This window comes from Priapulus caudatus, unplaced genomic scaffold, assembly GCF_000485595.1.
Source record: "Priapulus caudatus unplaced genomic scaffold, Priapulus_caudatus-5.0.1 Scaffold0, whole genome shotgun sequence".
Lineage (NCBI taxonomy): Eukaryota > Metazoa > Priapulida > Priapulimorpha > Priapulimorphida > Priapulidae > Priapulus > Priapulus caudatus.
Genome location: NW_014577061.1, coordinates 1471788 through 1484570, shown reverse-complemented (window position 1 = coordinate 1484570; position 12783 = coordinate 1471788). Strand labels below are relative to the sequence as shown.

The following is a 12783-nucleotide window of genomic DNA, read 5'->3' as shown; positions in this document are numbered from 1 at the left end:
GACGACACGCTTGTCGAGCCTGATCGGCTGGCCGTCGATGCTCCACAGGATGTCCGGCATGGGCTCGCCGACGAACGGCACGTCGAGGTAGAACGACTGGCCGGCGCGCACGCGGACGTCCGGCAGGATGGCCTTGCCGACCTTGGGCGCGACTGCGGTGAAGATGCATGCAGACGTATTAGTCCGCATAGCTGGTTTATGGTAGCGCCGTTTACAACGACAACTAAAACAACACCACCAGCAGCAGCAGCAACAGCAACAATAACAACAATGACAATATTATTATTATTATTATTATTATTATTAACAACAACAACAACAATAACAACAACAACAACAACAACAACATAGCACCCAAAGTAATAATAATAGCCGATTACAAAAACTGTAGTTCTTATTAATACTACATCTATAAAAATAATTTAATCTCGTTGGTGGCTATGCTGACTAATACGTCTGCTTGCATCTTCACCGCAGTCGCGCCCAAGGTCGGCAAGGCCATCCTGCCGGACGTCCGCGTGCGCGCCGGCCAGTCGTTCTACCTCGACGTGCCGTTCGTCGGCGAGCCCATGCCGGACATCCTGTGGAGCATCGACGGCCAGCCGATCAGGCTCGACAAGCGTGTCGTCGCCAAGAACAGCGACAGCGAGACGGTGCTCACCAACCACAAGTCGATGCGCGAGGACTCGGGCACGTACATGCTCACGCTGAGCAACAGCTCGGGTCAGGACAAGATCACGTGCAACGTTGCCGTGCTCGGTGAGTCACGAGTCATTCTACTGCTGACGGAGGACGGGGGGAGGAGACTCTACGTGTATAGTTTTGGTGGGGTATTTGGTGCTGATGCGGTGAGGATGGTGTATTTTATGTTGATGATTTGGTTCTGATTGATGGTGTATTTAACTCCAACTGACGGAGGAGCGGTATATATACTAAATAGGCATAGCCTGCGTACAACTAATTATTCAACATGCTTATATGACATTGAAATCGACCTCCTACGCTAGCCATATGTCGGTGTCCATGCCACCAAAGCAGAAGATAACCGTCTCCGCGCGATGTGTTTTTCTAGACAAGCCCAGCCCGCCACGAGGACCGCTTCAGGTATCCGATCTCACCAGCAGCAGCTGCTCGTTGTCGTGGCAACCGCCGGAGGATGACGGCGGCGCCGAGGTGTCCGCCTACACGGTCGAGAGGCGAGATTCGAAGAAGGATCACTGGGTGACGGTCAGCAACTACGTGACAGCTCCCAACTGCAACGTCACTAAGCTGAAGGAGGGCAGGGAGTACGAGTTCCGCGTGATGGCCGAGAACATGAACGGCCTCTCAGAGCCGCTGACAACGACGGAGACGGTGCTAGCCAAGAATCCATACGGTAGGCGGCCGCGCGCGTCTGCGCGTTATCTCGCTACAGGCATGACCTGCGTGATGTCGTTCTCGTCGTGTTCTCGTTCCTGTTGTGTTCTTGTTCTCCGACTACTACAACAACAAACATATCATTAGTAAACAGCATATTGATATACGATACTTTGCGCAGGCGACATGAGACCGGGGAAATATCACATCTAGCATTCAAGTTGAATGCAGCAACCGTGAAGTCAGTTTTGTGCATCTCCCATAACAGTTTTTTGCGATAATTTCGGTATCAGGGGGCGTGCGATTAATCAGATCATTACTGACTTTCGACATAATTCTTGCACCACGCTCTGTTTCTTGTATTTAAAAAAAATAATATCTCCACGTGTGTATGCGTGTGTGCGTGTATTTGTGGGGGAGGCTACACTCGCTATGGGCGGACCGTAGTAATAGTCTGAAAGTGTAATGACATGCGTGCTAGCCGTGCTCCTATATCTCCACGTATCCTACAATACCTATCCACAGACGAGCCGAGTGCTCCCGGAAGACCGGAGATCATGTCGTTCAGCAGGACTGCCATCGAGTTGTCGTGGACGCGGCCTCACAGTGACGGAGGCAGCGCCATCGTCGGCTACATGATCGAGAGGAGAGACACGAAGGGCAACACGTGGAGCGCAGTCACCCGCCAGCCGACACGGGACTGTCGCCACATGGACATGACCGTCAGGGACGACTATACGTACGAGTATCGCGTGGTGGCAATCAATGCTGCCGGACCCAGTCCACCCAGCCAGCCATCGAAGCCTGCCACAGCCAAGCCGCAGTTCGGTACGTGGTAATATCGGCCCGTGGTTTTAGTAAAAGTTATTGCCTATACCGTGAAGCATGATAACCCGTGATTTCCTCTTTCCTTGCTATAGTCTGGCCTGCTATAGTTTACATTGGTAGCGAATTTACATTTGCTATCGCCGATGATTAATATGGCTGGCAGCGTGCACATAGATGTTAACTAGTTATTTATCGATATCGTTTTTTATTATCGATATTAGCGTAGCGTAGGAGATATAACTGAATGTAACTGGCCAGCCAACATTCGAACAAAATGCAATTTATTTCCTCAAAGTTAACAACTGTAAAAACAAACACAATAGCAAGAGGCACCATACAAATGTTATGCGACCCATTAACTGCGCAACATTTTCCTCCAACCGTATGCTAATTATATAAAAGCCGAACCGATTGTTCTTGCGTACGAACAGAGTATTTACTTTGTCTTATGTGGTTATTGTTAAGTATATCAATGGCCAGGCTAACACTATAGAGAACTGATTGGCGCATTCCTATTACATCTGCAGAGAAGCCCAGACTCTTCATCTTATCAAAGGATATTCGTCTGCGAGTTGGCGAAGATCTAAATCTGAAAATCGCAATCACGGGTGCTCCTACACCAGATGTCGAATGGAGGAAGAACGGCGAGGTATACGTATGGTCAATTGTCTCTCATGTGACACTACCTGTGAAAACCTGCATTCGAAATATATGCGCCCGTTGTCAGGAACATCATAAATAGATCCTGACTGCCTAAAATGTCTAAAATCTCCTATGCGCGACACTTCGCTCCCGAAATTCTGATACCGTTGACTTGTGATGTCGCGCATTCACTTATCTTATGCTCTCGCTGATGACGCTGCCACCCCCCAGCGTTCAATTACTGAACTAATTCATAAACTACATCTATTAATTCATCATCATAATAAATTGTTTTGTATGGATCGTCATCGTCGCATTTATCATCCCCGTTATTATTATATTGTTATATATTATACTGTTATATGCGTGCTTGTTTTTTTCGAATTCAGGTACTGCCCGTGTCTAATCGGCTTCAGCAAGACGTGGCGGAGACGAGTGTGACGTTGATGATACCAAAGACAGAGCGGTCCGACAGCGGCAAATATGACGTTATTCTCACCAACAGCTCCGGCGGCGATACTGGCCAAATCAGCGTTCTCGTGCTTGGTAGGCACAAATGTTTACGTTTTCATAGCCTCTACATTAGAACCGATTTTTATCTGGATTACGTTTATCATCGTAGATTTACCGGCTGTATTTCACCCACACACAATCCCGTGCGTTCATGCATTTGCGCCAGAATGCTAATGCTTACGTTTCCCGTCCTCAGACAAGCCAGGCATACCCCGAGGTCCGCTAAAGGCGGCAGAAATCACCAAGAACTCCGTTACTCTTACATGGCACCCTCCGGATGACAACGGAGGAATTGACGTCACTGGTAAGACACGTTTACCGTCTGTTTTTTTCTTGAATCTTATACTCCGTTGAATTATTAATGTGCAAATTCACAATTGTCTGAATGAGAGTCATGCGTGTCCAGCGATGTTTTGTTTGTATAGAATGAATTTACCATCGTCATTCGTCACTTCCTTATTAACGAAGCGCTTAGAAAGTGTAATATTTTGCCTATATTCGTACACTTTCCTCTTCGAATTTATGTTGTGGCTTTTATTCTCTGCTATCCGTATATACGTGCGTGCGTACATAAGTGCAGTCGATATATAATCTGTAGATTAATATTAGTAAGATAAACATTAAATTAAACACTGAAGTATAATTATGTAGCCATTCCACTACTACACTGATCTCATCACTTCTTTATCATTATTATTATTATTATTATTATTATCTCTGATAATCATTATCATCGCCTCTCTGCGACGTCACGCTGCGACGTTTTCGGAGCATTTTCATTCTTCGTCGTTCTTATTTCTGCGTTCTTTGACCTTCGACCTCTGAACTCGCCTTGCATTCACTCTGTAGGCTATGTCATCGAGCGTTATAACGCGAACAGTGGCAAGTGGGCGAGAATGCCGGGCAGCGTGTCCGTGCCGAAGATTAACATTAAGAAGCTGGAGACGAACCACAGCTACTTGTTCCGCGTGCGCGCCGAGAACTTGTACGGCCTCAGCGAGCCGCTAGAGGGCACCAGCTTTGTCGCCAAGAGTCCATACGGTAATTATCCGCGTTTGTTGTTGGCGTTCTTTGCGCGTGTTGTTAGAATAAATACTGACATCAATAATGAATAATTAATAACCAATAATTAGCAATGAACACATCGGGGCAGGACTATCGCAATTTAACCATAATGAACAAAAATAGAAGAAAATCACAAAAGCCCATCTTCAAAGAATATCTTCTATAATATGCTAAAATACACATGCAATGATGCAATAATTTTTTTTATATAGTAAGCTTATCTCATACACATATATATTGTAAACGCTATACGCCCGCTAACTCTTGCAGACCCGCCAGGACCACCTACTCAACTAGACGTCACCGACTATGACATGTACAACGTCAGTCTGAAGTGGAAGGCACCGAAATCCGATGGCGGAAACAGTATCACCGGTATGTATAAACTTGACATCGTGGAAACTAATTTCAATCTAACATGGAAAATAATGAAAAACATCCAAATGAAAACCACAAATATTAAAAACTGTACCACAAACAACGACGCAATTTCGACAAACTGTGTTTCGACAAATCTCTTTGTATCTCTTTGTAAGAATAACGTATATTCGTGGCCTCGATCCGATGTAGCACTGCACGAACTCTTGGTGAGCGTTGTATAGACGTCTTCTGTCGCTAACAGGTTACATAGTGGAGAAGCACACGGTCGGCTCTTTAGACTGGATCAAGGCCACTTACAACCCGATCAATGCCCTGGAGTACACGGCGTCGGGGCTCGTCCGCAACCAGGAGTACGCGTTCCGCGTGATGGCCGTCAACGCTGCAGGACCCGGCGAACCAAGCAAGCCGTCACAGAAGGTCGAGACCAGGGTCAAGACATGTGAGTAAAATAGATCTTTTAACTAGTCTTTAAAACATATGACTGGGATATAACGATTATTACCGACATTTATTCATTGATGTCATCAATATGAAACCAGCGTGTTTGTCACGAGCTGATCACGTGATTGCTCGCTTGCAGATCCACCGGACGCGCCAAGCAACCTCACAGTCGACAAGATCACAAGACACTCTGTGACACTCTCCTGGGAGAAGCCGAAGAAGGACGGAGGCAGCCGCATCACGGGTTACTTCGTAGAAAGCAAACGCCGCGGCAAGGAATGGGCGCAGTCCAAAAGGTAAGCGCTAGCTCGAAGCGCACAAAGGCCATCTCAATCTATTACTGTCGCATCGATAGCATACATCAAAGCTATTTTCATTTCATCATAATATTTAGGAATATTAGGATATATTTTATAATTTAATAACAATGTGCATCGTTTTTAACGAACCTTTTATGCATTGATAGTTACATTGATAGTTTGCAACAGCAATGCTAACAGGTCGAATTTATGAACATGACTACGTGCGAAGTGGAGGCCTGAATTGTCTTTACAAAACATAGTTGCGCTGTACTACCCCACGTGTGTGCGATCAGCTTATGATTTGATACGTCATAAAGATGGTATAGTCAGCGACGAGTTCACGAGATTTATTTGTGAAATATTCATACGCGGTATGTCACTGTGTATAATCTAGGTACCCCGTGTCCGGAGAATCGTTCACCGTATCCAACCTACCAGAGGGCGACGTGTTCATGTTCCGCGTGTGTGCTGAGAACGAGGCTGGTCACGTGTCCGAACCGTGCAGGCCTACAAGTAACATCGAAATCGTCGATCAGCCCGGTAAGCTATCATAACCCACGTCAACGCACGGACGCAAGCACACGGACGCACGCACGCACGCACACGGGCGCACACACGCACGCACACACGCTCGCTCGTATATATATATATATAGCAGTCAACTTTTTCATTCTCTTGTGAATATTTTGAGAAGAATCTGATGAAAGCTAGCGTCATGCGTAGAATAGCTAAAGAATTTTTGGCGTATTGTAATTGTATAATCTGTTATAACAATCTTTATACTATATGTTTTGAAGCATTAGAGAGTACTGTAGTTTCTGTAGCATATTTTTGCCTGCATTCATTATACTAATTAAACAAGTAATAGAGCGAGGAGTTTCATGAATAATTGTGTTGAAAAGGTTGTAAGTAAAATACTTTTATAGCCTGTTGCAAACAGTACGGTTTTTTATTATTTATTCATCACTATTATTTTTTATTATTATTATTGTTGTTATTGTAATTGTCATTTTTAGGTGTTATTTATAGCACTTTTGCTACTGGATTTACCGCGTCTCTTTGTCTAATCGCCATACCATGCAATCGATTATCTATTTTCACCGATGCAGAAACGCCAAGGATCGATCGCTCTTCGCTGAAAGACATCAAGGTGAAGGCCGGCTATCCCTTCAGCCTGGACCTGTTCTACAGCGGAACGCCCAGGCCGGAGGTGGAGTGGCACTTCTGCGGCTCACACATCCTATCGACGGGCCAGTGCGAGATTCGCACCGACGACCTGTCGACGCACCTGACAGTGCATAGCGCCAAGCGTGGCGACAGGGGACAGTACGCCGTGCATCTACACAACGACTCCGGCAGGGACTCGGCTGAGTGCAACGTCACGGTCATCGGTACGTGAACAACTCAAATCTCGTAGTTTCGACGTTACTTCGACGCCCGCTGGAAAATATTTAATTACAATAATTAATATTTACGAAATATCCAACGATGAAATATGCTGTTTTGAGGATTTGAGGTTGATCTAGCAGTAGTAGTAGTAGTAGTAGTAGTAGTAGTAGTAGTAGTAGTAGCAGTAAAAAAAAAAAAAAAAAAAAAAAAAAAAAAAAAAAAACAAAAAAAGCAGTAGCCAGTTAGCAGTAGCAGTAGCGCAGTAGCAGTAGACAGTAGCATTAGCAGTAGCAGCAGCAGTAGCAGCAGCAGTAGTAGTAGTGCGTGCGCGTGCGGTTGTCGGTAGGTTGCGGTTGCGGATATTGTGGATGACGTGGGGAGAGAGGTAGCGTTGATCATCGCTCGTTGTTTCAGACGTGCCAGCTGCACCCGATGGACCGCTGCACGTGTCGGACGTTACGAAGACCAGTTGTGTGCTGTCGTGGAAAAAGCCCAAGGATGACGGCGGTTCCGACATTACGTACGTCCTCGCAGTCCCGCTAAGAATGTCTCTCCGCGCAGAATCAGCGCCATCTACAGCGATATTTATGTCAGGCGTTTTCGGCTCATTATACCGCGTGCACGGGCTGCCTGACGCTTTCTCATTACAATATGCAATTACAATATCCTCTCCTGCCAATGTTCAATTATATTCATATTCGCTGCTTTTTGCCAAGATTTATCGTGCAAGTATAATAAAAATACGTTGTTCTCAATACGATATGTTATTACAATATCCTCTTCTGTCAATAATCTATAATGTCACATGCACGATGTATCGTGCGAGTATAATAAAAATGTGTTATTCGTTTGCAGTTCCTACGTTGTGGAAATGAAACGAGCGAAGAAGGAAACGTGGACCGGAGTGAGTAACTACGTGTCCGACACCTCGCATAAGGTGACCAAGCTGAAGCCAGGCGTCAAGTACGACTTCAGAGTGATGGCAGAGAACATCAACGGTTTATCGGAGCCGCTGGCCACGGAGAAAGCGACGTTGGCAAAGAACCCATACGGTATGAGCGTCAGGATTATCCTACAGCACAAGTCTTCCTCAATCAACTACTATACACGTATATAGATAATAGATAACACATGGTACAATATATAACATGACGCACACACGCACACTCACACGCACACGCACACGCACACGCACACACGCGCGCGCACACATATATGAAAATATTATTATGAGATATTGATATCACGTTCCCGATTATTAAGGCCCCGATAGGCTTACACGCAGTCACAGAAAAAACCACACCGTTAAAACTTCTTAGTGGAGAATATGATTCTTCGTAATACTGGTCTTAATCGGTTCGTAATACTGGTCTTATCTATAATCGGCAACGAGTCGAACGACGAAGTAACTACGCATGAGCGAGCTTGCAACGCACTCGCAAGGAGGGTTGGCTTGTTTGTTGAAGTGTTCTTTCATCGCTCATTTCAGAGGAGCCTAAAGCACCAGGGAAGCCAGAGATTGTTAGCTTTGACAAGACTTTCATTTCATTGGAATGGACAGCACCAAAGAGCGATGGCGGCAGCCCCATTCTGGGCTACACAATTGAACGCAAGGACAAGAAGGGCGTTGCCTGGACATTCATAAGCAGATCCCCGCAAAAGGTTGGTAGATATCGCTTATTCGAAAATCATAATTCATACTATGTCAAAGATAACTTGTAATATGATTTTTGGCATATATATATATATATATATAGATAGATATATCAGGGGTCAGGGGTGAATAATGTCGACACAGGTAATGTTCAGTTGAGTCAAACTATAGATTATTTACCCTTTATATATATATATATATATATATATATATTAATATATATATATATATATATATAAAAGAAAGCATGCACGCACACAGCACACGTGCACATGCGCGCGTCATTATTGCACCATTCTTATATATGTAACGTACGGAAAATGTTTGCAGGAATGTGATTATAGAGATGAGAACGTGCGTGAAAGATGCGACTACATGTACCGAGTATATGCCGTGAACGCGGCAGGCCCCAGCCCGCCTAGCGAGCCTTCAATTCACGTCACCGCAAAACCAGAGTTCGGTAAGCCTATTCTTCTCATCGTGTACGCGTACTATGCGTACTAGTAAAAATACTGGTTATATAACCGCACATGCGACTCTAATATTTGTACTCCGCATATTCAACGCCCACTGTTAACGAGAGCGAATCTCCTGTAGTGACTGCGTGCTCATTATGGTCTGTTCGACGAATCGTGCAGAGAAGCCGCAGATTCATCTGGATGCTGTGCTCGGCAAGGACATCAAGGTGCGCGCAGGCGACCCGATCGACCTCAGCGTTCGCATCTCCGGCTCTCCGGCTCCCAAGGTCACCTGGCAGAAGGATGGAGCGACCATGCGCAATACGGAGCGCGTGACGATCAACGTCGGCGAGACGTACGCTAAGATGTACATCAGCCCCGCGCAGCGCGACGACACCGCCCCCTACCAGCTAACGATCGAGAACAGTCAGGGCAAGGAGACGGCTCAGTTCAACGTCATTGTCGTCGGTCAGTGTTCATCACGATAGCTTGGCTTCGTGTGCCAGTCTGTGCGCGTGTTGTCAATTGATGCAAATAACAGCGTTCAATGTGGGTTCGAGCTTTCATCAAACCGTAAGAAAGTTATGATAGGAGTTTTCGTTTCGAACTTTATTCATATCTGTTCGTAACTAATGTCTGTAATGTCTAGTAAAGGCCTGGCCCACCCAGTGTAAACCGCATGCTTGTTCTGTTGTGCTACTCGGCGACATTCTTAAGTGTTTGTTTGTCATCATTCATGAAAAAATTTCTGAAAAAAACAAGATCAGAGAAACATTTTATAGGCCCCTCAGTACAACGGTTGCTCGAGATGATAATATAATTGAATTACGTAAACGACATTGTAAGTAAGAACTATATTTCCTTTTTTAGACAAACCCGAAGCTCCGGAAGGACCTCTAACTGCCAGCAATGTTACGAAGAACACTGTGACACTACACTGGAAGCCACCGGCTGACAACGGTGGTGTCGATCTCACCGGTATGATATCACAACGCAACCACTTACCGTACATCGTCACCTTATAGCAGACGAAACACTAATCTTAACGCCGAACATAAAATCCCATCAAGAACACATAAATCCTATATAGGCTTATAGTTGTAGCCCGTATATAGGGTTTATATCCTCGTGATCCCATGTCTATTTGCACCCCGACACGGCTAACGCCGAACATATAATTCCCATTAGGAGCATATAAACTATATATATGTTTTTAGCCATAGCCTTATATACGGTTTACATGATTTTGACACCATGTATTCTTACCCTCCTTCCCCCACCATCACCCCACTCACCACCCGACAGCAAGATGGAGTGGATTCTACGATGGCTGCCATCTTTCTGGTCACGTGGTCGAGCACCAATGCCATATATTATGTATAATATATACGAATCATGTGTTCGGCGTTATAATTACCATCATCGACATATTAATTATATAGGGTTATAGATATAGTCCTGTATGGCGTTTACATGCTTTGGACCCCATATATCCTTAACCAAACCCACCCAACCGCATGATGGGTGGATTCTAAGATGGCAGCCATCTTTCAGGTTACGTGGTCGAGCGCTACGACAGCAGCCGCGATCGCTGGACGCGCATGTCCGGTGTCGTCAGCCACCCGAAGCTGACCATTAAGAAGCTGCAGCCGAATGCCAGCTACCTGTTCCGCGTGCGCGGTGAGAACATCTACGGCATGGGCGAGCCCCTGGTCGGACAGACCTTCACCGCTAAGGACCCGTACGGTGAGTGAGAGCCGCTGCAGGCGCCCCCACCTCGATGACCTACCGTAGAACGTACCTGTACATATACTGTAGATAAACTGTAGACATACTGTAAAACATTCTCGATTGTGCATGCATGGCTTCAGCATAATGTGTCGCCGAGCAGATGTTTTACTAGAACTGCTCCATGTACTAGTATCTGGAGTGGATGAATAGAGGACTCGATCTAGGAGAGGTTGATAGGAGATTCGTGAATAGGAGAATATCTCTATTTGCGTACTCTACTAATATATCTTCTAGGTGTGCAGAATTAAGATTCATAGACTCCGTGGTTGCGGAATAAATCAATCGAAAAGCGATTGCAAATGAATTCAGTCGTTCATGCTGCATATTGGACTACAACGGCGTTATTAAACGGCGTTCTACGCAGTCATGTGAATGTATTTATGCGTCCAGATACACCTGTTATTGAAAATGTTATCGATTATTTGATTAACTAAACACGCAGACATTTTTACCCATATGTTACTTTAACACTTCCACTGCATTCACTACATATCAACGTGCTACACCTTGAAAACAGATATAAGATGCTAGATACGTTAGCTACTATTCCTACCTAGCTATGTCTTCGACGTGGTTTCGTATATTGGCTGCAGACCCACCGGGCCCACCGACTACGCCTGACATCACGGACGTTACGTCATCAGCAATCACGATCCGATGGAAACCACCACTAAAGGACGGCGGCTCTAAACTCATAGGTATCTATTCATAAAAACCGTAATATATATTCAATAAAATTCATAATCATATTCATAAAAACCGTAATCTCATTAGAATTTTTAATTCGACATTATATAGATGATATATGATATGTGCGGAATGCACGTGCACAACGCAGCATCTTATTATTCTACTAGTAATAACTGCTGCAGATATATATATACGGCGCGTATATCTCACACGTATCGAGGATAGGTATCTCACACGTACTCTCGCCGCCATTACACAACCTACGCGTTACATGCTACGTGCTACACTGCTAACAACACCGCGTCTTCCCACGCACGCTCACACGCAGGCTACACGATCGAGCGACGCGTGAAGCACATGATCGAGTGGACGTCGTGCAACAAGACTCCGCACACGACGTCGACGTACCAGGCGACGGGCCTCATCGACGGCACGGAGTACGAGTTCCGCGTGACGGCCGTCAACGCTGCAGGGCCAGGAGAACCCAGCCTGCCGTCCAAGCCCGTAGTGGCAAAGAACCCGACGAGTGAGTGCCTACTGACCCTTAGTCTATCTAATTAATATCTAAATGATTAATCAAAATCTATCATTATTAATCTGAGCATGTATACCATTAATCTATCTATAGGCATCTATAGCAGCGTTTTCGCCGATTTCCGCCGTAGTAAAATTACTTGTAGTTTGCCTTCTGGTTCATCGATGACGGAACTTGATCTGTGGATCTGCGTAGATCCGGCATCTTTGTTGAGACTCCTAGCTCACCTTATATTAGCGAGCGCGTACTCTGATACTCCTATACTCTGTACCTGGTACGTCGTGCGGCAGGATGACCAACTGACGCGACATTGGCAATAAAATACCGGTTACCATTTCTGAAGCTCTTACTTACTGTGTGATTGCGTCACAGGTGTACCGGAACCGCCGGTCAACCTGCAGGTAGAGAAGGTTGGATCTACCTTCGTCACGCTATCCTGGTACCGACCGCGACGCGATGGTGGCAGCAAGGTACGTTGTTTTCCAGCATAGCATAGCATTGTATAGCATAGCATAGTATAGCATAACATAGCATAGTATAGCATAGCATAGCATAGCATATCATAGCATAGCATAGCATAGAATATAATTGCAGAGCATAGCATAGCGTAGCATAACATAGCATAGCGTAGAATAAAATAGCAGAACATAGCAAAGCAGAGCATAACACAGCACAGTACAGCACAGTATAGTATAGAGCATAGTACAGCATAACATAGCATAGCATAGCATAGTATAG

General features: G+C 45.3%; 1 protein-coding gene across 1 annotated transcript in view; it reads left to right on the top strand.

Moving 5' to 3' along the window:
• Positions 1 to 12783, top strand: part of LOC106813160 (titin-like) — a 180648-nt gene that overhangs the window by 128757 nt on the left and 39108 nt on the right. The window contains exons 181-203 of the mRNA XM_014817590.1: positions 49 to 175; positions 478 to 759; positions 1073 to 1375; positions 1882 to 2184; positions 2712 to 2833; positions 3216 to 3372; positions 3536 to 3643; positions 4189 to 4380; positions 4675 to 4779; positions 5027 to 5224; positions 5366 to 5522; positions 5923 to 6068; positions 6638 to 6919; positions 7332 to 7437; positions 7773 to 7969; positions 8407 to 8579; positions 8902 to 9031; positions 9210 to 9497; positions 9900 to 10007; positions 10584 to 10775; positions 11414 to 11518; positions 11839 to 12036; positions 12418 to 12515. Of these exons, the coding sequence (XP_014673076.1) occupies positions 49 to 175; positions 478 to 759; positions 1073 to 1375; positions 1882 to 2184; positions 2712 to 2833; positions 3216 to 3372; positions 3536 to 3643; positions 4189 to 4380; positions 4675 to 4779; positions 5027 to 5224; positions 5366 to 5522; positions 5923 to 6068; positions 6638 to 6919; positions 7332 to 7437; positions 7773 to 7969; positions 8407 to 8579; positions 8902 to 9031; positions 9210 to 9497; positions 9900 to 10007; positions 10584 to 10775; positions 11414 to 11518; positions 11839 to 12036; positions 12418 to 12515 (4077 nt within the window). The remainder of the gene's footprint in view (positions 1 to 48; positions 176 to 477; positions 760 to 1072; positions 1376 to 1881; positions 2185 to 2711; positions 2834 to 3215; positions 3373 to 3535; positions 3644 to 4188; positions 4381 to 4674; positions 4780 to 5026; positions 5225 to 5365; positions 5523 to 5922; positions 6069 to 6637; positions 6920 to 7331; positions 7438 to 7772; positions 7970 to 8406; positions 8580 to 8901; positions 9032 to 9209; positions 9498 to 9899; positions 10008 to 10583; positions 10776 to 11413; positions 11519 to 11838; positions 12037 to 12417; positions 12516 to 12783) is intronic.